This window comes from Oryzias latipes, chromosome 13 (assembly GCF_053564925.1).
Source record: "Oryzias latipes strain Hd-rR chromosome 13, Olatipes_Hd-rR_3.1".
Lineage (NCBI taxonomy): Eukaryota > Metazoa > Chordata > Actinopteri > Beloniformes > Adrianichthyidae > Oryzias > Oryzias latipes.
In genome coordinates this window covers 24,483,647-24,507,353 of record NC_136249.1, presented here as the reverse complement: position 1 = coordinate 24,507,353, position 23,707 = coordinate 24,483,647, and the positions used below count along the sequence as shown (strand labels likewise).

Below are 23,707 nucleotides of genomic sequence, written 5' to 3'. Positions count from 1 at the left end.
TTTTGTGTTTATGGTGTTCTCCAAAGGTATCACAGAGAAGGCACACATAATTTGGATTAAAACCTAAAACTAAAGTACATTAAAAATCTAAAAAGGCAAAGCATACTTCCAAATTAGAGTGACGGTCATGTCTTAACTCCTCAAGAGTATGGCCATATTCAGAACATGCAACTTCCTTTATTTGCAAGTGAATGCTTTTCTCCTCAAATGAACAATTATGCTCCTTGAGGTCCACAAGGGATTATTATGATTATTTTGTGGTGGTTGTACCTTCCTCGTAGGGAATGTCACTGTGAGTGGTTTGTATCTCTCAGAATTCCTAGCAGCGATCATTATTGTGACTTCTTTCCACTGTTTCTTTCACTCCAGGCTGCCAGGAACTGTCTGACTTCCTCTGCAGTTGTAAAAGCCGGAATGCTAAGGGAGTGGGGGCGTGCACAAATCCATTACCTCATTCTTGAGGTGGTTTAAAGAAACACAGTTGTAGTAGTTTCCTTTTCAAAATCATGAATGCAAAAGCTTCCTCTGAGAGCATGTCACATGGTATGGAGGGATTAAAATAAAGTGGGACAAATAAAAAATAAAACTTGCTTAAAAGGCTTTAGAGCCAGATGTTCCTCTTACTCCTGATGAGGGATTTAAAGGAATAAAACTTGTGGCTGAGGCTTATTTCCTGTCTTCTGCTTGTGTTTTTCACTCAGTGAAAAGGAAGTGCAGGTGCAAATCAACCGTTGCTGCAGAAATAGTTTGGATGCAGTAATATATGCACTGGGGTGTCTTTATGGAGCTTTATTTAAAACCCCCGTATGAGGGATATTCTATGGCAGAGGTTGTCTCATAAAGGCTGTTTACCCTGGAGTGGTTTCTATTCCCCCATCAACACAATCAGACAATGGGTGGATTAAAACAATCTCTGCACTCTGCAGGCAGAGTCTCCATCACGGCAGGGCAGTATCACTACTATAGGATTAGACCACTTCCCTAATGGGTTTACAACTCATGACCAAAAGAACAAAACAGAAGGAACTGGAACTCCCGACTTTCCAAAATGTTCACTCCTGCTGGCCTTTTAACTTCCTGCCCTCCCTCCCACCTGTCAACGAGGTTTGGGATTTTGCAAATTGCTCCCCCTCTGATGATAATTGTATTTTTAGTGTTTTTCTAACGATGGAGGACATATGTTGAGAAAATTAAGGTTAAAATTATGTTTAGTCAACTTGTGGTGAATCAGGAGTAGACGATAAAATGCGGTTGGAAATAGAGTGTTTTTGTGACATAGAAAATATGCTGGGTGGGCTACAAGCACGGAACTCTCAGCAACAGGAAGGGGGGCGGGGTTGCTCTGTGCCAACGGTTCCCCAACGAATTTGTAATGACCTACTTTGCAGAAACTGTTCTAGAAAACAACAGTTTTTTTCTCTTTTGCCTAAAAACAGTATAATTGTAAATAAAAGACCACTGGGAACGCTTTTACAGTAGATTAAAAAAAAGATCAGAGTGGGACTTTAACATGCAGGATCTATGGTTTATTTGAAGAATGATTGATTTTGATTTTGTATGATTTATCTGTTTCTGTGTTAGTTTTGATTAAAAAAAAAAACATCAACAGATCTTTAGCTTCTATGTGTCTAACGCTGCTTTACAAAGACAAATGTCACTTCCAAATCAAACTATGAATATTTCCTGGAGATTAAATGTCCTAATTTATATATCAGTATAGATTAGAAGAAAAAAAAGACTGTGCTTAGTAAAGCTCCTACAGGACAGAATGATAAAAATCATTTTGGGCTTGCTTTTGGCATTGTTAACGCTCACAGGAGAACGTGGGGATTTGTCTGTGCAGAAGCGGGGCAAAACCTCAGGCGCCCTGCAGTAACTGTTCTGCCTGTCTGAACTCGGTGTAGACGGACCGCAGCGAGGAGAGAGATTACCCGGCAAACCCGCTCATATTATGTCTGGGACGTTGCAGAGGACAGCAACCCCTCGGGAAAGGGACTTTGTCTCACCATGGAGTAGACGTCAGGCATCCAAGAGGAGCTCTGCCCATTGCTCCAGACTTAAAAGCCGGAGCAGGAAAGGATCACATCAACTCCATGCAGCTTCAAAGGAAATTTTGGAGCTGGGAATGTCAGGCCTCTGCTCTCTGACACGTGTCAGCCCTAAAATGTCCCACTTTTAGGGGGTTTGTGCTGAGGGATTCAAATGCGTTTTTGTGGGTGTGCGTGAGTGTTGGGGGATTAACTGCCTGGTCGTTACTTTTACACTTCAGTCACCATGGCATGAAAACAAAGATCCCGTGTTCCTAGCCAGGCCCTACAGTCAGAGGTCTAAAAATAATTCAGCCTTTTCAATCACCTCTGCGGAGCATTTTAAACAGGCATCCAAGTGAACACGAGTCATTTGGTGAAGCACGAATTTGCTTTAAAACTCCTACGTGTGTTGTTTTCTTCTCCCCTCTTAAAGCTGCTTATTACATCCTCTAATGGGTCTTTCCACTCTGTCTTTGTTTATCAATGAATGCCAATGAATGTCGCTTACACTGAACCGTAAATTTCACCATTTTCTAAAAGGTTATAAGCTTAAATTGCTTTGAACTTTTGTTTATGACATGTTGCAGCACAGCATGACAAAAAAGTAGCTCAAAAGTCAAATTTTTAGCTGCTGAATAGAAAAGAAACTCCATGTTTGATTTCTTCAAAATTCCTTTTAAACCACACTTTTTGTGAGGCAAAAAGATATTCTGTGGGGAACTAAGTGCAGCCTAAAAAAAGCTATTTGCTCTGTTAGATTTAGTTTTTGACAGTATGTTGCTGTTCACTTTGTGGTTAGTTCTAATCATTATGTGCCTGCAAATGTGTTTGCAAGTCCTTTTCAGATTTGAACAGACTTTTGGTCGATCACTCTTTTGAAGTAGTGTAAAATTAAAAACTGATTTCTTGCGAGATTTGTACAAATGTTTGAGTCCGCTCTGATAGGCATGAGATGAAGAACACAAAGTTGTTTGAAGACATGAAAATTAAAAACACAACTTTTTAGAATGACCTTTAATGCTCAGTATTGTGTGGCATTTCCTTTTATTACTTTTATTGCATTCTTATTTATTTTTTGTGTATTTTATTGCTGACTGCTTTTTGTGATTTTACACTGTTTTTAATTTTAAACTTTCTTCAGTCTTCATTTTATTGTGAACTTTGGAACTCCTACAGGAGTTGCAAAGTACTAAATAAATAAAAATTCATGAATTCATGAAAATGTCTGAACAGCTGCTTTCTGTCACCTATATCAAACAGAGACATTTCTTGGAGACAGCCAGACTTTTACACAGTCATTCATTTTCATTCTGTTGCCAGTTCAGTTCAGTTTTGTTTTTGTCTTTTTTACACTTCTTTTGCATTTCTTTTGCATTTCTTTTGCTCTTTATTTTGCTATTTTTTTATGCTATTTTATTAAATTATCTAACTTTCATCCTAACTCCTTCATGCCTGAATTAGTCCTATATTATTAAAAAAAAAGTCATTAATTTTTTTTTTCAATTCAAGGTGATCCTAAATTAAGTGGAGTCTTGGATTTAATGGTTTGATGCAAATTAGTGTCATTTGGCATGAGGGGGTTAAAACGTTTTTGTATTTCTGTTCTCTCTTTTTTTCTTCCAAGCCTAATTATTTAAAAGATAGCAGTGATGTGAAAAGAAAAGCAACAATGAAGTAGGTAACATTTGAGAAACCCAGCAGCATCAATAATATCAATAATTATACATTTAACTTTACCCTCTGTTCATCTCGTAGTAAACTTTGTATGAGGATTGTGCCCTTTTGTCAGTTTGATTTTCTTGGTGGCTGCACAGTTATGTAGTGAAAAACACTCCTGCCTTCGAGCAAGAAGGCTATGGTTCAAATCTCAGTAGGGACCTTTCTGAGTGGAGTTTGCATGTCCTCCTTGTGCATCCTTTGGCTTGGTCCAAAAACAAGCTTCATAGATTCTCCAATTCGTCCCCAGACTTAGTTGTACTTATGTGGCCTTACAACAGACTGGTGACCTGTTTAGGGTGTACCCAGCCTGGGACAGGCTCCAGTAACCCTATGACCCCCAAAGTGGGTTCAGAACATGGATGGAGGGATATTTCCTTAGTTCTGTTTAGAAGTTTCCTGCCTGTCAATCACACCAGTTTGGGTTGCTAATTATCCACAGCTGTCTTGATTTGAGGGAATCTCTCCCAGTGTATTTAGTGTCTGGTTTTCAGTTCTTTATAATCAAGTCATCTACTTTGTCACCTTTTGGACTCTTAGTTCATGTTTAATGTTATTAAAATTTGAGTTTCTGCCATAAGCCTGCCTATGGGGTCCTTCCCCACAGTTTCCTGACAATTTGTTTACAAAAAACTGAAAGATTTTTAATCTATCTTTACTTTGCAATTTTGCTTTGTGGTTTTTAGAAGCAACCGGTTTAGGTTAGGCTCACACAGAAGTGAGCAACAACTAAATTAAAACGTTAAAAAAAGACTGTAAGGTGTGAAACGGTTCACCAAACTCATTTTGTTTAGAGGGAAAATATTCTGGCATCTTCATAAATTCATCACAACTTGCTCTAAATGATTTGGGACCACATTTGGGGTAAATTGATGCCGTTGGTTGACCAAAGTGACAGCGGTTGCCGAGAAGTTTCATCAGCATGATGAGTTTCTGGGAACTGAAACAAAGACAGCACAGGCTCATAGGTGCAAACTTTATTTTTAGCTCATTTAAAAGGTCGACTGTGAACAGCTTTACCAGCTGTTTGGATGATGCAAAATTCTGCAAAAACAAGTGGAGAATAGCATTCATTCAAAAATCTTTACTCACTATCACCTGTAAAAGAAGAATTGGCTCCTTATTTCCACTTTGAGCTGTTAAGTGGGATTTTTAGTAAACACTTTAGTAAACATTAAAAACTTAATATTTAAAGCTGCTTGTTGACATGATGGAGAATTTTGCTCTGCAGTGGTTTGATTCCACTTCAGATGTCAAATATGAGTGAATGTAAAGTAAAAGGTTTGTTTTTGAAAGATTTATTTTATTTAAATATCTTTAAATCTAAAATCATGAGAGGGAAAAAAAGATCTTTTGTTGGTAGACTTGATCAAGTAAATACTTTTGGGGTCTTGTAATCTGACACATTTAAAAAAATATATATAAAAAAGACTTGAGCACAGTTTTTACATTTTCCCTTTTTTATTTGTCATAATTATGCATTAACATGAGATGATTGTTGGCGTTTTGTTACAAACATAAATTATTGGTTGATCAAATGTCTGTATGATGTATTAAGATGGATGCACAGCATCATTTCGGAGCCACTTGGGATCCCCATCTGCAGCAGCGCTGCTCTGCTGCAGGTGTTTGTCAGGTTTAGTTTTTGTCCAAATGGATGCCTCGTCTTATTCCACCTATATCTCTTTCATTCAGGTTCTTATTTGCTGAGCTGTTCTTTTGAAAGCTGACAGGGCAGAACAGAGTTTAGGGCTCCCACCAGCAGCATTTGGATCCATTTTTTATTGTTGTGCTGAACTGCTTTTGCGGTGGCAGTTTGATGTTTTGTGTTTCGCTCGAAGTTGTGTTGTGTTCGAGGAACCAGCCTGATTCCAGCAAATTCCCTGCTTCATTGGTTGAGTATATGTTTTGGGTTTTTTTCACTAGATATTTTGACTACTCTGTATTTGATCATCATGCGCTATGGCGTCATTTGGGCCATTTGGTAGCGAACGTGGTGAACATTTCAATTTTATGTAAATTTATTATGCATTCTGTCACGGGGGGGGGGGGGGCTCGAGAGCCGGTAGGACCCAGACGCAGAGACGGGAGGCCAACGGGTTCAGGACTAGAGGGTTTTAATAACAAAAAGCGCTGCAGAGCAGGAATGACAAAACAAAACAAAAACTCACTGTGGCGTGGCATGAAACAAGGAACATGGCATGAAGGGACGACGAGGCATGAAGACGTTAATGGACCAGCACAAGAGGAAGGCAGAGACAAGACTTATATACAGACAGGGCAGACAAGACACAGGTGAACACGATCAGGGCAGATGGGGACCAAGGAAGTACAACTCAAGACAAGACAAGACAGGAAACCTTCCAAAATAAAACAGGAAACAGAACCAAACAAGACAGAACAAGAACTAAAGCAAAAACCAAGACAAAACAAACTCAAACCATGACACATTCTCTTTCACTTTCCCCAGGTTTCGGTTCAAAACCTGGAGTTTTGGGTCACGGTTTTGTTTTGGTTGGCTACTTGATTTGCGTGTTAACAGAACAACAACAGAAAAAACTAAAAACCACATCACTTGTGTTTGACACTTTCAACATAAACATATGCAAACGGGGATGCAACAATTCACTTTCATTCAGTTCAGTAGTTTAACATAGGCTTAATTGTGGCATCCCTGACACACACACACACACACCCACACACACACAAAAAGAAGCGTTGACTCATTTTAATGTTTTACCCATTCATTCACCTTTTAAACAAGTTTTCTCTCCCTTTTGGGGTCACGGGCTGCTGGAGCCTATCCTGGCCACCTGAACAGGTTGCCGGTCTGACACAGGGCTACAGTCAAACAATTTAGGGTGACCAATTAACCTATGAAGCATGTTTTTGGACGGGAATCCCCAGAGAAAAACCCGTGATAGAACAGAAAGGTCCCACATTGGTAATTCTATTTCAGGTCCCCCTCCAACCAGGGTTCTTCTTGCAATGAGGCAAGAGCGCTAACCACTGCGCCACCGTGCAGCAATACTACTTTACCATTGTCTTGAAATTGTAATGTTTTTTCTTTCATAGAACCTCCCACACTGCATATTTTTGATTTTTTTAATGTAAATGTTAGGATTTTGTGATACATACAAAAAAAATCCAGTAAAGAAGTTAGACTGAGTGTCAAATGCGGATACCTGCTGGGCACATAAACCTGATTCCGTGGTAGCTAGCTTTGTTGCTGATTGAACTTCATCTGTGTTAACATTGACTATTTTGCCACATATTGCACACTGACAAAAAAGCACAGGACATTTAATCGTTGCAGCAGTAAGGGCTGCTAAAATATTCATGACATTGTAAAAGGAGACTGCAGTTATTGATTATATCGGGATGATACTCCTTAATTTGAAAAAAAAAAAAAAAAAAGATCTGCAGGCGGCAGCATGTGGGCTAACATCACCAAAGAATGTGTGCGCCTGTCATTGTCGAAGAATGAGTTTCCATTGTACAGGAAGTCTCCAGAGAAGGCTCAGTTCACAGTTCAGTGCCACGTTTTCATCTGACAGTTGCAGCAGAAGATTAGAGGATATCAAAGGTCACCATGTCAGAGCTCTCATCCTGTCCACCTCCACAGGGTGGTGCGAGCTCAGACTTCAGGGCTGATACGGGAATCGGTTTTCTCATTTCAGATGAGTCAAAGCGGTGCCACGGGTTTGTAAGATTCTAAATCACAGATGCAGTCCCCTCTTTAATGCAGGAGCTTCTCATCCCCCCCTCCACACACACACACACTCACACAGGGGCTAAATTATGGATGCAATATTATTTGTTTTCTTCATGTTCGGCTGAGGGACGTGCATTATTCATCTGCTCTGACAGGACAGACAGGGGAGAAGGGCGCAGGCTTGGGAAAGCTTCAAAACTGCCAGTCTAACAAGAACATTGAGAGGATTTGAGCAGTCATGCTCATACAGACAGTAATGAACTTTGTCACTGTGTTCACTTTCCTCAAAGAGACATTTTAAATACACATAAACCATTAGTGTATAGAAGGTCATTTTTATGAGTGGTGCTGCTTCTTGCTGTGTTAAAATACATCCAACGTTCACAGAGAGAGGGCCCATAAGGCTAATTTGATTTGTGTCCCTCTTCTCAGTCCTGAGAGATGACTTTCGCCAGGCCCCGAGTGACGTGGTGGTGGCTGCTGGTGAGCCTGCCGTGCTGGAGTGTGTGCCTCCGCGAGGTCACCCTGAGCCCTCCGTGTCCTGGAAACGCAACAACGCCCGAGTCAGCACCAAAGATGACCGCATCACTGTGAGTTCAACACAAAGGCGTACTCAACTGAACCACCTTTTTTAAAAAGTGCAATTCTTAAAGGTATTTAATTTTACAAGTACACAAGCATGTCATCAGGGGGTCACACATTCTTATATTTATTCTAAAACAGACCAGACCTTCCAAAATTTGCATGAACCAATGAACGGCCTACGTAGATTTAATCTCTCAAAGTACTCTGTCTATTCAACATCTGCTGGGAATTTTATATATATATATATATATATATATATGTATATATATAAAAAAAACAGAAGATGCAGTGTTTTGCTTTAAAACTGGAAATAACTCATAAGTAATTCAAATGTTTATAAATCAATACATCTAGCTGTTTATTGAAATTAAAAAACTCAGAAGCCATATTTAAAGCACATTTTAAAACATTTTAAAGTATTAAAGGAAGTAGTAGAGGAAAAAAGTAATGCAGTAGACGGCTATCTACAGTAGAAAGAGGGACTTTGAAAGAGAACAAATGCAGAATACTAACTTATTAGAATTTTATAGTGCACAGTAGAATATGACACATTTTAATCCTTACAAAAAAAGCAACTCTTCCAAATCAGAGGCTAAAAAAAGCTGAAAAGATGATCAAATAAAAAAATTGAAAAATAAAGATTGTGGATGGTATCTTTAAAAAGGTCTTAATAATTTCAGTATGCGTATGAAATGAATGTTCTCATAATGATAAATACGTTTAAAAGTTACCACAACAGAGATTTAAGGCATCAATTTAGCTGTAACTGCAGCAATATTTGCACACATAAAGTTCACAGTTTTTCCATTCCCTTTTTATGTCTGCAAATAAACGCTGAAGGTTTACTGCCTGGGAATGTTTTTAAAGATTTACATCAGAAATGTGCAATTTTATCAGTTTCATGTGAAAGAGAATAAACACAAAGAGGTCAAAATGATGGGGTACATTTTTCTGACATTTCTCTGATCTCCATGCATAAATATGAATCCTTAAAACTGAACTGTTGTTACAATTATTATCAAATATTCAGTTAACTGTGGTTAAAATAATCCTCAGTTGTAGTTCCCACTGAAAACCGCTGGAGGCCATGCAGTTATAATTGAACGAGTAAAAAATTTATGATCATTTGACTAAGAATTTTGTAGTGACAGATTTGGGTCTTCATAAAATTGTGAAAACGTTTGACTAAACAATCAAACATTTTTTCTTCTTTGTGATGAGCGGTCATCACAGCTGTCATCAGTTAGAAACATGGAGTCACTGTTGGTCTCAGTGGAAAGACTTCAGCTTGTGCTCTTTTCCCTTTCGCTTCTGACCTTGAGTAGGCAAGCAAACATTCATTATACAAGGGCGGACACTCATTTTGACTGACAATGGTTTCAAAACACTATAATTCTGTGCAGACGTCTTGCCTGCTGCGATCTGGAAAATGTCTCTGACTCTCAGTGTCACTGTCGTCCTGTCCTCTCATGTGTAAAATCAATGGCGTGGCACAATCAGGGACTGTTGAAAGTTTTTTTTTCAGAGATGTCGACGCTGACGAGCTAAAGCTGGTCAAGAATGTTAACATTACAGAAGCTGTAGTGAGGGATCGTTTAACCCATACAACCTTGCCCTAAACTATATGCAACCTGCAAATATAATAAACTGCAAAACTTGATTTGAATTTGAGCTTTTGAGCCAAAAGTTTGAAACGACATCTTGTTGAAACTCTGTTTTCTTTCAGTTGCAAGGAGGCAAGCTGATGATCTATCACACCAAAAAGAGTGACGCTGGCATGTATGTGTGTGTGGGCACCAACATGGTTGGTGAGAGGGACAGCGATCCTGCAGAGCTGGTGGTGTACGGTGAGCTCAAACTGTTTGTGTCCATCATGCTTTAAGCAGCTGGAGAAAAATTGGCCCATGTTGACGCTTCTGTGGCTCCCGCAGAGCGCCCTGTGCTGGTACGGAGGCCCGTGAACCAGGTGGTGATGGAGGAAGAGACTGTGGACTTCACATGTGAGGTTCACGGGGATCCCGCTCCCACTGTGCGATGGCAACGGGAGGGAGGAGAGCTTCCCCGAGGGAGGTGAGAGTAACAGGCATGAGGACTCATCAATAGAGAAAATGACCCAAAACGTGAAATTTGCAATGAATATTTTTAGAAATATAAGCAAATCTGATTGTTTTTGCTCATGTAAAATGTTCTTTATTACCATAACAACGAAAATAATTTTATACATCAACATCAAATTAGTGATTTTTTAACCTTTTTTTTACAAACTCACATTTTTTTAACTTCTGCACAAGATAAGGACTTTTACATAAAAAATAAATAACTTGTCTTTTAAAGATGAATAGATTTAAATAGTTAAATAGTATTTTTTGTCTTTCACACACAGAAATGTGCATGTTATGTGCACAAACCAATAAAGAAAAAACGTTTTTTTTAAAATAAGCTGCAAATTAAAAAAAACATTTAAAGTGTTAAAATAAAATAAAAATACATTTAATCATCTTTTCACCAGTTGATACTCAGCAAAACACTCAAAGATTACAATGAATACAATGAATTATGTTTTGAAAAAGTTTAGTGAAAAAATACATCATTTTTTGAGACTGTAAGGGGTATTGTTAGTTTTTATATAGAATAAAATCTGTTTTTTATTAATATTCGTCACAGTTTGTCAAAGCAGCGGTGACTCAAATCTTTCTGTGAACAGTTTCGACATAAACTGACAACAATTTTGAGTTTTTATGTTGCAAGGTCGTCTTTTGTCTACAGCCTTTCAAATTATCTGACAGAAAATGTTGTTTTGTATATTTGTTTAAGCAACTGTGTCCTTCAGTCTTCTAGTCTTAAAAACTGGAACCATAAATAAATAAATATGTTTTGACCAAGATTTTTCCACAAAAACATTACATAAAGATCTTTAGTTGAATGTATGTTCCTTTTTGAACAACTGGATTCCTGATAATCAACCAACCGTTACAGCAATAATTGGAAAAACAAGTGTAAAAGCAAGAAACATTTGCATTCATTATTTTTTTCTTTTAGTCTCTGACTTTCTTATCTTTTATCGTGTTTTTCTTCTAGCTTTCTCCTTTCGTGTTTCTAGGGTTAATGAAAAAAAGGGGATCAAACGTTTTATGTTTCCAAAGACATTGACAACTTAATTATATTTATATTCTGTTGTTTTTTGTTGGCTCTTTGGAGATAAATGTTTTTTTCATGCAGCTAAATGAAAAAGTATTCAACACTTTCATTTAATGGCCACCGTTTCTTGATTTGCAAATATTCCATTAACCCTTTGGATGCCAATGATAATATCTAAGGACTGATTTATGCATAATTCTATTTAAATAGTTGACAATTCTGTCAGGAGAGAGAAAGAAATGACATTATTTTGTTGCACTTTGGATTAGTGCCTTTTTTTGCAGTTCTTAGAAGGGTAATTTCTTCATCCTCAGGTTTGAAATTCGCAACGGCAACAACCTGCGCCTTTTCCGAGTGAAAGAGCAGGATGAAGGGACGTACACCTGCACATCTGAGAACAGCGTGGGCAAAACGTCGGTTTCTGCCATGCTGCAGGTCCACGGTGAGGAATACAAAATGCTAATTGAACATGAGAGCAGGCAATACAACTGCATCGATATGCAGCCTGTGCACATGTCAACGTCTAATGTTCAGTTGGGTTTTTTTTATCTGAGTTTGTGTGCCAGTCCAGGGGTGGTGCCAGCAGCTTATGCTAAAGCGTATGGATTACGCCATTTGACAGATGTTTGGTGGCTGTGTGCTTTAACTCACTGCCAGAGAACAGTCACAGTATTAATAAGACATGACTCTCCCTCTTTTCCCCTCTGTCTCTTTATCTCCTTCCTCTTTCTACGTTAGTGTCACTTTTTCTTTCTCTTTTTTTCTGGCTTTTTTCTTTGCTGTGAATTAAAAACAGTGAGATGACTTCATCCACTAAGCCTTTATCAGTGAAATGAAATCCAAAAGCAAGAGTTTTCCTTTCTCATTTTGTGTAATTTTTATCCTCTGTTTTGCAGCTCAGTCTCTCTTTTTCGTTTAATTAATATCAATTTCTCTCCATCATCTTTCAATTTCCTCTATTATTACAGGAAGCTCACTCCATGTTTAATTTTTTTTTAAAAGAAGGATTTCTTGAGTGAATCAAGAAAAAAATGTAACTTTCCCCCTTTTTTAGTTAACCCCGTTTTCTGTGGTATTTCTAAAATCGTTTTAAAAGGCAACAATCAGAGCTTAGTGGCGGTAATAAGTCCTTCCATTAGATGCTGACATGTTGACAACATGCTTGTTGCTGCAGTCAGGCATTTGGTGTGCCTCAGTCAGAGTGACTTAATGTACAGCAGATTAAAGACCCCTCTTCCACACACATACACACACATCTGCTGCGTGGAGGGGAGTGTGTCATGGTAATGTTACACCATGTAAATCCTTTTCTGCAGTAATGCAACTCAAACACCATAATGTCTGCTGCTTAAATACAGATGCTAACTGGCATTGCCAAGCATTTAAGCTAAACATGATGATGGATGAGCACATATGCTTTGACAGATGGCTATGAAACTGTTCCTCTTAAAGACCCACTCCAATGAATATTGTGTTTTTGGTGTTTTTAAAATTTTCTTGTGCAATTTTTTTGATGGTTGAGGAAATGTATAAAGAAAATGAAGATGAAAACAGCATTTTTAAGTATTTCTTTATCCAAATCATTTTGTCCTGAGCAGACAAAGAAATAAAAACATTTTAAAAAGCTACGTAGAAACTACAAGTAGAGAGCCCCCGGCTCCCTGCTTCTCTCCATTCCGATGCATCCATTTGCAGACAAATAGATCCGAGTATGTATTTGTTTTCCTTGTCTGAGCTGACATCTGGATCAAAACTGTACAGCTGTAAAGCTCAAGTATTCCTCGCCATTTTTGTGGCACTGCTAATGTTAAGTTGGAGGTGTGAAGGACTGTAAGCTAGCGGGAGAGCAAGTAATCAAAGGTACGATGGTAAAGAATGCAGGCTTACTCCATGCCAACAGTCCTGCCAAGACCTTTCTCATAAGCCACTGCCGCTCAGCAGAAACTATGTTCTAGAAAATGCAACAGGTTTTTTGATCTAGGTAAAAATGGAATAATTGCGGCTCAAAAACCACTTTGAACGCTTTTAAAATAGATCAAAAGATGATAGGAGTTGGACTGACGAGGAATCTACAATGAGCAAACACTGAGACACAGATGGAAAATCATAAAATATTGAATTATGGGGCCTTTTTATCCCTTTAATAAAATATTTAAAAAGAAAATGAGTGTTTTCAAAACATTTTTTCGTACCAAATATTCATTGAATAAGGCTCAACATTCAATTTGTGCAAACCACATAAAGTAAAAGACATGTGCACCCACGTTTGTACGTTATTTTGAAACTAGGTTTCGGAAATGTGTAAATGAATTTTCATTTACTTTTTTTACAACATATTTATGGAAGTGTACGGCATTCAATGTAAAAAAAAAAAAAAAAAAGGGATCTTTTTTCAATCTTGTTCATGTTTAAAGAAAAATAGACTTTTCTTCGCTCTAATTTTTTAGAATGCAATACGCTTTCATTTGACCAAGTAATAAAACAAATCTGTCCTCCATTAGGCGTTTCTCGCATCTCCAGGGGGTAGCAGTAGCAGCACAAAAGTTAAAAAGAAACGGTTTCAGACCTCTTCAGATGTAAGAAAGATAGAAGAGTTTAGTTGACTTTCAAAATAAAATAGCTCGATTCAGCACACTCAAACATGTGCACACATACTGTACAAACCCATTCGATCTCTCCTTCTCTTCGCGTATTTTTACTTTAACTTTTTATAGTATTTTTTTCAAATATCATAAGTCTTTTTTATTATTTTCATATAGTAGCTGTCACACGGAGCCCTAAGCTTCTGAAAGCCACAGTGGAGCTGCAGATGCAGCAGAATTGTGCTGCTTAAGCCCCACAAACATGCTTGATGGAATCCTGCTTCTCTGATTGAACAACTTTAACTCCTGGGAATAGGAGTGTGTGGATTTCTGCACAAAAATGGACAGTCTTTTTGTATCTCAACTACAGAAACGATAAAAGGAGTTCTATGAAACTCCTATATAATATCAGTAACATGGAAACGTGCTTTATTCTTGCTCAATCTCTTGTCAGTGGTTTGCTCTACAGTTTGAGAACCCTGGACATCCTAGAACCTCAGCGAAAATCAGTAAAACAGGAATCTGTGATAAAAGACCAAGAACATTAAACAATTTTTATAACAAGTTTCTTATTATTGATAAGCATGAAACAAATCACTTTGTTTATAGTCCTCTCTTAAAAATGGCGAATCTACTCTTTCTTTTGCTGGATTTATACATGAGTGATTTTGTGAATTCTTTTGACATTTCTCGGGAAACAACAAAGATAGCGAAAACATGGAAGAATTGATGAGTCATGTTCTTTGTCTAGAGTGAAAAGGTTACCGTATTTAGTTTAGCCAACATGGTACAAATGAATGTAGATTTGGGTCCAATCATTGATCAATCGATAATTTATAGCTGTTAAAAAGTGTTCCAGAATGATTAAGCTAATTTAAATTTAAATTTTTCCATTACATGGATTAATTTGTGGGATAAAGCCAAAAAGATGAAACACACCCAACTCTAGATGTGAGAATGAAAGAAAGAACTGTCAATCAAGTCACACTGTCTTATGTGCACAAGTGTGTTGTCAATGAAAAATTAGAACAATAAAATATCTAAAATTATTCACCTCCATGACTGATTTCTTAACCCTAAAGAACCCAAGTGGTTCAATTTGTGTACTCATGTATTTTTTTATTTGGCTGCTTTAAACTGCTGCCACCCAAAATGAGCAAAGAAAAATGGTCGAATTCACTTAAAAAACCAGAAGAGAATTCTTCTTGGGTTCTCTAAGGTTCTTTCTTTTTTTATTTAGCAAAAGAATTGAAAAAGATTTTTGAAATTATTTGCATTTCTGTTGTAAATTTGGCCCATTTTACATGAAAGTTCAAAGGTGATTGACTTGCCTTTGAGAAAAAAAAGCCACTTATAGGTTACCTAGTGAACAGACCCTGCTCCGCTTCAGTATTTTTCCTGCTTTTGGCAGTAGGTCATGGATTTACTCCTTTTTATCAGATGATGAAAGAAAAAAAACAGATAAACAATCGATGAACGACTGTTTCTTGAACCGCTGCGGTCACTCTCTGTTACCCTCATCAGACCTCCACAACTTGTGAGGAGAAAGTGTCAAAATTTTGTGTGTGAGTGAACACCATATTTGCTAAAAGATGTTATCAGAAGAAAAAAAAAGGATTCACAAAAACATCTCACGTGGCTTTGATGTTGTTTAGAGTGTCTCTCGGTGAGAATGAGCCACATCACAGACGATTCACTTCTCTCCTATCTACGGCCAAATTCATGTTGAAGCATCACTCACGTTGCTCCAGAATCCATTTAGATTACTCACATATTTGATGTTTGTCGAAAAAGATTTGAGCTTGAAGCTGGAGGAAACCCTGCAGAATGAATGATTGTTTTTTACCTGTGTGAGCGCACAAATACATCGAGCAGACGTTTGAAGGGAAGACAAACGCAGGTTAGAGAACAGTTTCGGCCAATTACACAGAGTGGAGGTCTAGGTGGTGGTCAGTGGGAATTTGCAGAAGATGTTGGCGTGGATCATGAAGGGATCTGAAATTAGTAGTGTCATACCTTTCCAAAAATAACAGTGTAAATGTCATCAGGATGAGACTGGATAGTGCTTCATTTGTGTTTTTCTATTTGTTTGGGATGATCTGGACTTGAGCTCGCTGACAAAATGGAGTTGATGAATATTTGACTGCTAAAGATTGCATCCAGGATTTGCAGCAAATGTAACCATTCACCTCTATTTTTCCACTTTCTTTCTGTGAATTCATCCAAGAATATTTTTCTCTTTCAAACATGTGACTCATCACACATTGCTCGATACAGTAATTGTAGCATTTCCCTTACACCCTGTGATTGAAAGAGCACCTGACTTCTGAAGTGTACAAAAAGTAGGACCTGCTCCAGCATCAAAAGTCAGCTAACTCCATGACGCATCACTACTGCAGCTTTCAATGTAACAGCATGTTCCTCACAAGAGACTTTATTATTAGAAGAAAAAAAAACTCCAATTTGAAAGCAAGTCTTTTTGCTAGTGTGACTTCTGTAATTTTCCATTTTCCAACAAAAACCCTAATCCCCCACCCCAACCTTCAGATTGAAGAATTAGGTCATTAGCTTTGTAAAAAAAGAAAAAGAAAAAAAAGACAAATGTAATTTTAATGCAGAAGGCAGCCCTCTAATGGATGTTCCCTGTCCCTTTTATACTCCCAGTACCGCCACAGATTGCTACAAAGCCCCGAGACCAGATTGCCACCCAGGGGAGGAGCGTCACCTTCCAGTGTGGCACAACAGGAAACCCTCCACCTGCCATCTTCTGGCAGAAAGAGGGCAGCCAGGTAAGAAACATTACCAGAGCACAAAAACATCCGGGGATGGTGAATTTTGGAGTGGGAGCAACATTTCGGACAAAAGAATTTGTGTTATGGTTGTCTTTGAATTGTTATACATGTGTGTTGAACCTCTTTTGTTGTTATTCAACAGACCACTAAGCACAGTTTTTCACAGTTCTTCTGTAAGGCGGCGGTGACTCACAGGCAGGTTTCGTCTGAATTGATGATGACACCTTTTTTGTTCAAGCTGCCCACATTCGTTTTAGACACTTTTGCATAAGTAGGGGAGGGGTGTCATATTGGAGGATGTTTCATGTTGACAACAAATGTTCCTCCTGTTTGCAACCAGAGCACACTTACTGGGATGAGGGTGGAGGAATAGTGGGCGAAAGAAAGGCAGTTTACTGGAGGTGTGCCAGGCGGGTGAATCGCTTCCCTGGGACAAACCTGCAGACACGCTGCCCTCCTTTTACATTACCCTCAGCTATTCAAACAGTCCCGCTCAATTAGCAGCTGGGTTCACCAACAGGGATTACGGGTTTGGGTGCTGTCAGTCTCCGGGATACTTGTGGCGTGGCTGCTTGGGGAGTATTTTTCTATATTTGGTGGATTATCTGTAGCCGCATAACCTTGGTCGGTCTGCTGAAATCTAAGCCTCTTAATGCAATGAAATGGATGGCTGAATAGACTGATGCTCCCCCCTCATTCACATCTATGTCAGTTTAAAAAAAAAAAAAAACTACATAAGAGAACTGTGAGTGAGCACCAGCCTCCATAACAACAACACCACTCTTATTTTAAAAATTGTGTTACTTTTTGCAAAGAAAAAAATCAACAACACATTGGAGGTTATTTTGTCAGGTAATGCTGTGTCCATTAGCTCACAAAAGTAAAATAACAAAAAAATATCAGTAAAAGACGTGGTGATTGTACTGTTTGCCGGTACTTCAACAAGAAAATATTTAATGATCAAAAAGGAATTTCTTTAAGAAACATGTACAAAATAATAAAATGTGTGGAGCCACTAAATCGCCAGGATGTCAACTATATAGTTTTGTGCTACGAAAATTCTATATCTGTCTTGTCAATGCAAAATTACAAGTTCCTGATCTCCACTAACTTATTATACTGAATAGATTTAGTAGTAAAAGAATGCATATCATGCAAAACTGTATTTAAACATAATATATATTATTTTTTGGGGCAGAAACATTGTGAGTCACTTAATGTCTAGAACAGTAAGGTTGGTAAGAAGAAATGCAACACATTGGGTGTTAATTTAAACAAAATAAGTAAATAAAATAAAAACTAAAATTAAAAAAGCCAGTGGAATATGTGGTGGTTTGCTGTTTCTGTAAACAAAACTGATTTAGTGATTAAAAAGAAGAATAGCTTTAAAAACAAGTAATGAAATGTGTGGAGCCTTTTTGTTATCAAAATGTAAATATTATTCTGTGACCCAAAAATTAAAAATTGGTCTTGCTGATGCATAAGTACACCTACTTTATCTTCATTAAGTAATCAATTTTTTAAATTTTTACTGGAAATGTATGCATATTGTGTAAAAGTGTCTTTAAATATGCTATTTTAGTCAATAAACAACAAGAACTGAAAGGAAGTATATATAGAAATAGCGAGTGATGGATTGAATGCACATGTGGCATTATTGTATTTTCTTCTAATTTTTTTTTTATTGTTTCATAATAATCTGTGAAATAAGATATTTCAGTGAAGAAAAGGACATTTTTCAGTCTTCTCGCTATGAGTGTTTGAAGAGAGAAAAAGGAAGCCTCATAATAAAAAATCTGATTTTGGATTTTTGTAACCATATAAAGTCCACAGGACAAAAACTGTAAAGATGCTTCAAAGATTTCAGCCTTATAACAGAACTCAGCAGGAGATGTCTGCAAAGGTTGATGTTGGAAAAATTGGCCACCCAGGCCTTTAAAGGGCTTAAGGCTGACCTTCAGCAATCACAAGTGTGCTTTTTCTGCTGTATCAGAAGCAGAGCACTAAACCACGGAGAAATCTGTCGAAAAAGACCAAAGAAAGGACAGAAAATAAAAAAAAAGTACCAACAAGTGATATCCAGAATTCTTTAGTGAAAGTTAGAACTTCTTGCCCTTCTGCTAACTGATAAACTCAGTCATGCTTTTTGATAATGAATATTTTTTCTTTACATGAAATGAACAGAACACAGTTACACATATATGTCCCATAGTAAAACACAGCGGAGGTTCTATCATAATTTAGGAATTAGGCACTCAGTTCCAAAATACAGTTTAGATCCAGTATTCATGCATTGTTTTGACTTAACTCAGAAACTGTTGAAATAATGAAACACATGTAACATGACATAATGTAACACAATAATATCAGGCAAAAGATTTGAAGAGCCACAAGCCACACATTAAACTAAATCAAGCTTTCCCTTGTGATTACAGAAAATCCAGTTTGTTTGCTTTTTTACTTTTTCAAATCATGGGCTTTGTTGTTGATCAGCAACACCAGTGTATTCTACTGTTCAGGTAAATGTATATTTTGTTCAAATGATGTCCAGTGGTTCTGAGAATGATATCTACCACTGTGTCAAAATAAAATGCAATACTGCAAATGTCAAAAACTATTTTATAAAGATTTAAGAGAATTACTGTCTCATGGGTCAGCGGGGTGTATTTAAACTGAATTGTGTTTCTTTTGGTGTTCTTCTGCTTTGTTTAGAATTATCTTTTTTTTATATTCCTTTCAGAAGTGGTTAGAGTAAGACACTTTTCCCCATTTTTGTTGTGTACATGTGTCTAGATGCTGCTGTTTCCTGGTCAGCCACCATCACAGTCAGGCCGATACTCTGTTTCCAAGAGTGGAGAGCTGACCATCACGGATGTTCACCCTGAGGACTCTGGCTTTTATGTGTGCCAGGCCATCAGCGTGGCGGGAAGTGTGCTGACCAAGGCACTGCTGGAGGTGGAGGGAGGTGAGACTTTGATGCTGAGGATGATGTCTGAGCCTTCCAGAGGTTTACTTCACATCTTCAGCTAATGAGGGGAAACACACTAATTGCTTAGTAGGAGCCCATGCTGGATGAGGAATGACTTTAATGTTCTTTGTGCAGCTTGTAAACAACAGATTTATGATTTTTACTGCTGATTGTTTCACGCCTGCTTGGCTTCTAAAGTGTTTTGCATCCATACAGCTGGCACTTTGCTGTTTGGTGTTTGTAAGTGTTCTGTTTCCGTTCCTCCGCCAGGTCCTTCTGGGCGTATCCCTCCAATCATCCGGCAAGGCCCCGCCAACCAGACCGTCTCCCTGGGTGCGACGGTGCAGCTGCATTGTCGCGTGGTCAGGGGTACTTCAGTGAAGATCTCATGGGAGAAGGACGGAGAGAGACTTCAGGGAAATAAACTCCGACTAACCTTGATGGAGAACGGGACGTTGCAAATCACTGATGTAAAGGTGTGTATGTGCGAGAAGAGTGCTTATGGGAAGGGCTTTGGAAAGGTTAGGCTGTGAAAGTATGCCTTCCTTTGAAGAAAAAGGAGAACTGAGAGATGGAAAACTACAAAAACCCAGCGGAATAATAGGACGTCTCATCTCTGACCTCCTGTCACCTTCTCGGCAGCCCACACGCTGACAGATCTTTATCTAATTTCAATCCCAAATTCCATTTTCGGCGGCAAAATTAAGGTGAGACTGAGATTCAAAGGGCAGTCTCTTTAAGGCAGTGCATTATCTCTCCAGCGCAATTATGTGCTCATGCGCTGTGTAATTGTAATGTTAATGAAGGCGCTTGTTTATAAATGCTAATGTGCTCTGCCTTGATGGAAGAGGATTCAGGAGTCCCCTTTGTGCCGTAACCTCATCTTGAGGTCAGTGAGTGTGTGCAGGACAATACAAAAGCAGCATCAATTTCATTAATTGACCAGCTATCGCTGATTAATCATCTAACTGGCTTTTAATTAAATCTTCTTGCTGGACTTTGCCTATTCATCTCCTCGCCCTGCTGGGTCTCCGCAGCAGTGTGCAGTAAACATTAGGACTCGGTCCGCTGCACCTCTGGGGCGGGGAGGGGGAATCTGACATGCCAATGTGCTCAATGGAACAGAAAAGATGCATTAGCGGGGCATGGAGGGGTTGACATTAGGGAAAAAGAGGAGAAATGGAGATGACGAGTGACGGGCTAAAAATATTCAGCCCACAGATGCCCCAAACAGGTATCAATATTTTAGCTGAAAAAATAAGAAATAAGAAAGCTCCACCTGCCTGCTGTACCGTCTGTCATCCAGAAGTCGACTCTGTGGAGGATGATCTCATAGGGTCTGATGGTAACTCCTCAGACTGGCTCAGAGCCAGAATTAGGCCACAAGCATGTGGGCTCATGCATATGAGTCGTGTCAACAGCCATGTTTACAGCCACTGTGACTCCATGAGGTCCCACCAGGGAATACCGGGAATTCATAGCGCTCAATCCCATTGCATGTTTACAAACCGGGTGCCAGCCATCTCTTTTTTTAATTACATTGGAGAATTTAATATTTATATATTTTCATTGGCTGACGTTACCTAACGTTACGTGGTTGTGGAGGATCTAATTGCAAGAGACTGACAGTAGACATGACAGATTTTAAGTAGAATAAACTGAAAGTCATGAATAAAACAAAACCAAAAATGGAAAGTAGGAAACTCGACAATTTAGCATGGTGGGCTGCACAGTGGTGTAGGGGTTTGGATCACGGTTTGGTCTTCTTTATGTGAGGTTTACATGCTATCGTTGTGCATGCATGGATTTTCTCCTGGCTCTAAATTGTCCCTAAGTGTGAATATAAGTGTGTGTGTGCGTGTATATGTGTGTGTGTGCGTTGTTGCACAGTCCTTCAATGGATTGGTGACCCCATCCAAGGTGTACCCAATATTATGGCTTAGAGAGACTCAAGCAACCCCGTGAGCGCAAAAGGGATTGAGTGGGTTTGGAAAATGGATGAATGGATGACTTAACATGACCAGGATGATTAAAAAAACAAAAAACAAAAAGCTTTTACTTTATTCTGACATCAGACAAAGATACTAGAGACACAAGAAAAAGATGGCAAGTCGCCAAAGGAAATGAAAGAGATTATGGATAAGATGGATGGAACTGTTACGCTGGATTACAATCGGTTGTTTGTTTGCCAGCCGGAGAATATACAATTATAGTAAAGAGGAGCACTGCTTTAAAACATTGTTACTCAAAAAGATGTAAAAAGTTAGGGTTAGGGTTATGGGTTAAGTACAGACACTATAAGAAACAGCACAGATGCAAATAAACAGTTACGATTGATGCGATATGTAGTCTGAAACTTCCTTACAAACAAATGTTTGTAAGGAAAATGCAAATTCTGGTGTTTTAGGGGGAAAAATTGATAAAAAGAGGGAAACAGATTTTTTGCCAAAATTCTATAGCAACCAAGAACAAACATGCAATTTCAAACGTTTGTTTGAAAATTGTGTTTTTTATGTGTTCTTGTAGCAATTTTCTGATGATGGATGACATTTATTAGGAAAATTAAGCTTAAAATTGCTTTTCTCAATACTTCTTTATTCAATTAATTCTGAATCAGAAGGGAATGAAAAAATGCAGTTGGGAAAAGATAGTTTATATATTGTAAAAAAAATATTGGACAGGCTACAAGCTCCCTGATCTGCTCCATTCTGATATACTTGCAGACAAATAGATCCATCTACAGTATGTCTTTGTTTTCATCGTGCCACACGTGGTGCCAGACCAGATGCCAGACCTGGCTCCAAACTGTATGGCTGGATAACTTCAATATTGCTCGCCATTTTTGATGCATCGCTAATGTTAGGTTTAGGGTTGACTAGCGGGGGAGCTCATAAGTGGATTAATGACGGGAAGTGGGTGGGGGGGATGTTGTTCGGTAACGACAATCCCACCACGACTCAGAAATGAACTACTGCTGCTCTGGAGAAACTATATCCTAGAAAACGACAGCTTTTTTGATATTGGCAAAAACAAAAAGCATAATCATAAATAGAACTAGTGGGAACTTTTTCAAAGTAGATCAAGAGATTATAGGAGTTGGACTTTAAATCAGGGGCAGAGCTACAGCCACAGCTGCCCCCTCCAGTAAAAAGCTTTTCCCTAAACTTGACCCCCCCCCCCATCAAGTATCATTGTCAACAAAGATGAAGAAATGATCCATACAAGCTTCCTTAAGCACTGCGAAAATAATAAAAGTAATGTTTTAAATGAAATTAAAAACAAGAACAATAATAAAACAGTTAGAAATATACATTTTTGATACTTTCATTTGTAATTGCCTTCCACTCCGCTGCTTTGCCATCCTTCCAAAGTCATCTGCCCCCACCCCTCCCTTAAATGTCAAGTCTACCCTGTCACCCATGACTACTACTTTAACAACATTGCAAATCATAAATTGTTTTCTTTCTCTGCCGCTTCAAGATATCTCCACACCCCAACGATGGTAAACTTGCTTCTGATGCTGATGCATTCATTGTGGTTGTGTGGTGAAAATTGAACTAAATTAGTGAGACTTATTGTTGGGTTCAAACAACCTGCAACATCAGAGCAACTCAAAAAGGAAAGAAAGGCAACAGACCAAATGTCCCTTTTTCAAGGAGAGCAAACAGAGATCACACCCAGAAACAATCTCTCTCCACTCTGATGCATATTCTGCTGCTCTCCCCCTTAAATAAATTGTTTTGGGTTTTCCCTAAGTTACACATGCGCTGTGCTCTAAAAGGGGGGGCAAGAAAGCACAGCTGCAGCACGATTAGAAAACATTAATTGCGACATGTCTATCTTTTACAGTCTTCCCACATCATCTTCGGACCTGCAAAGCCTTTTCTCACGGATAAACTAACACAGAACGTCCTTCGATGCATTCTAGACACAGTTAACACACAAGTTTGCAGGAAGATGCTGGAAAGACACAAAGATAATTGTTTTCTCCCAAGGGTGTCACCTCCACCTTTCTGTGAAACAGAGTTGGACACAGACACTTCTGTAAACATGATTATATCACCTATGTATAGCTAGGTGATGCATAAAAAAGCAAATATGAGACAACTTATATACATTGTTCCAACACATATCCAAGGATTTTTTTTAATTAGTTTATTTTAAATGTTTCTTGGTACTGA

General features: G+C 38.4%; 1 protein-coding gene across 6 annotated transcripts in view; it reads left to right on the top strand.

The window, feature by feature from the left end:
• The window catches only part of zgc:77784 (roundabout homolog 2), a 79,955-nt gene that overhangs the window by 23,065 nt on the left and 33,183 nt on the right, over positions 1-23,707 (top strand). For all 6 annotated transcript variants that reach the window (XM_078929730.1, XM_011482443.4, XM_011482445.4 and 3 more), the window contains exons 3-9: positions 7,894-8,051; positions 9,773-9,893; positions 9,978-10,116; positions 11,499-11,626; positions 16,431-16,555; positions 19,352-19,523; positions 19,797-20,002. In XM_078929730.1, the coding sequence (XP_078785856.1) occupies positions 7,894-8,051; positions 9,773-9,893; positions 9,978-10,116; positions 11,499-11,626; positions 16,431-16,555; positions 19,352-19,523; positions 19,797-20,002 (1,049 nt within the window). The remainder of the gene's footprint in view (positions 1-7,893; positions 8,052-9,772; positions 9,894-9,977; positions 10,117-11,498; positions 11,627-16,430; positions 16,556-19,351; positions 19,524-19,796; positions 20,003-23,707) is intronic.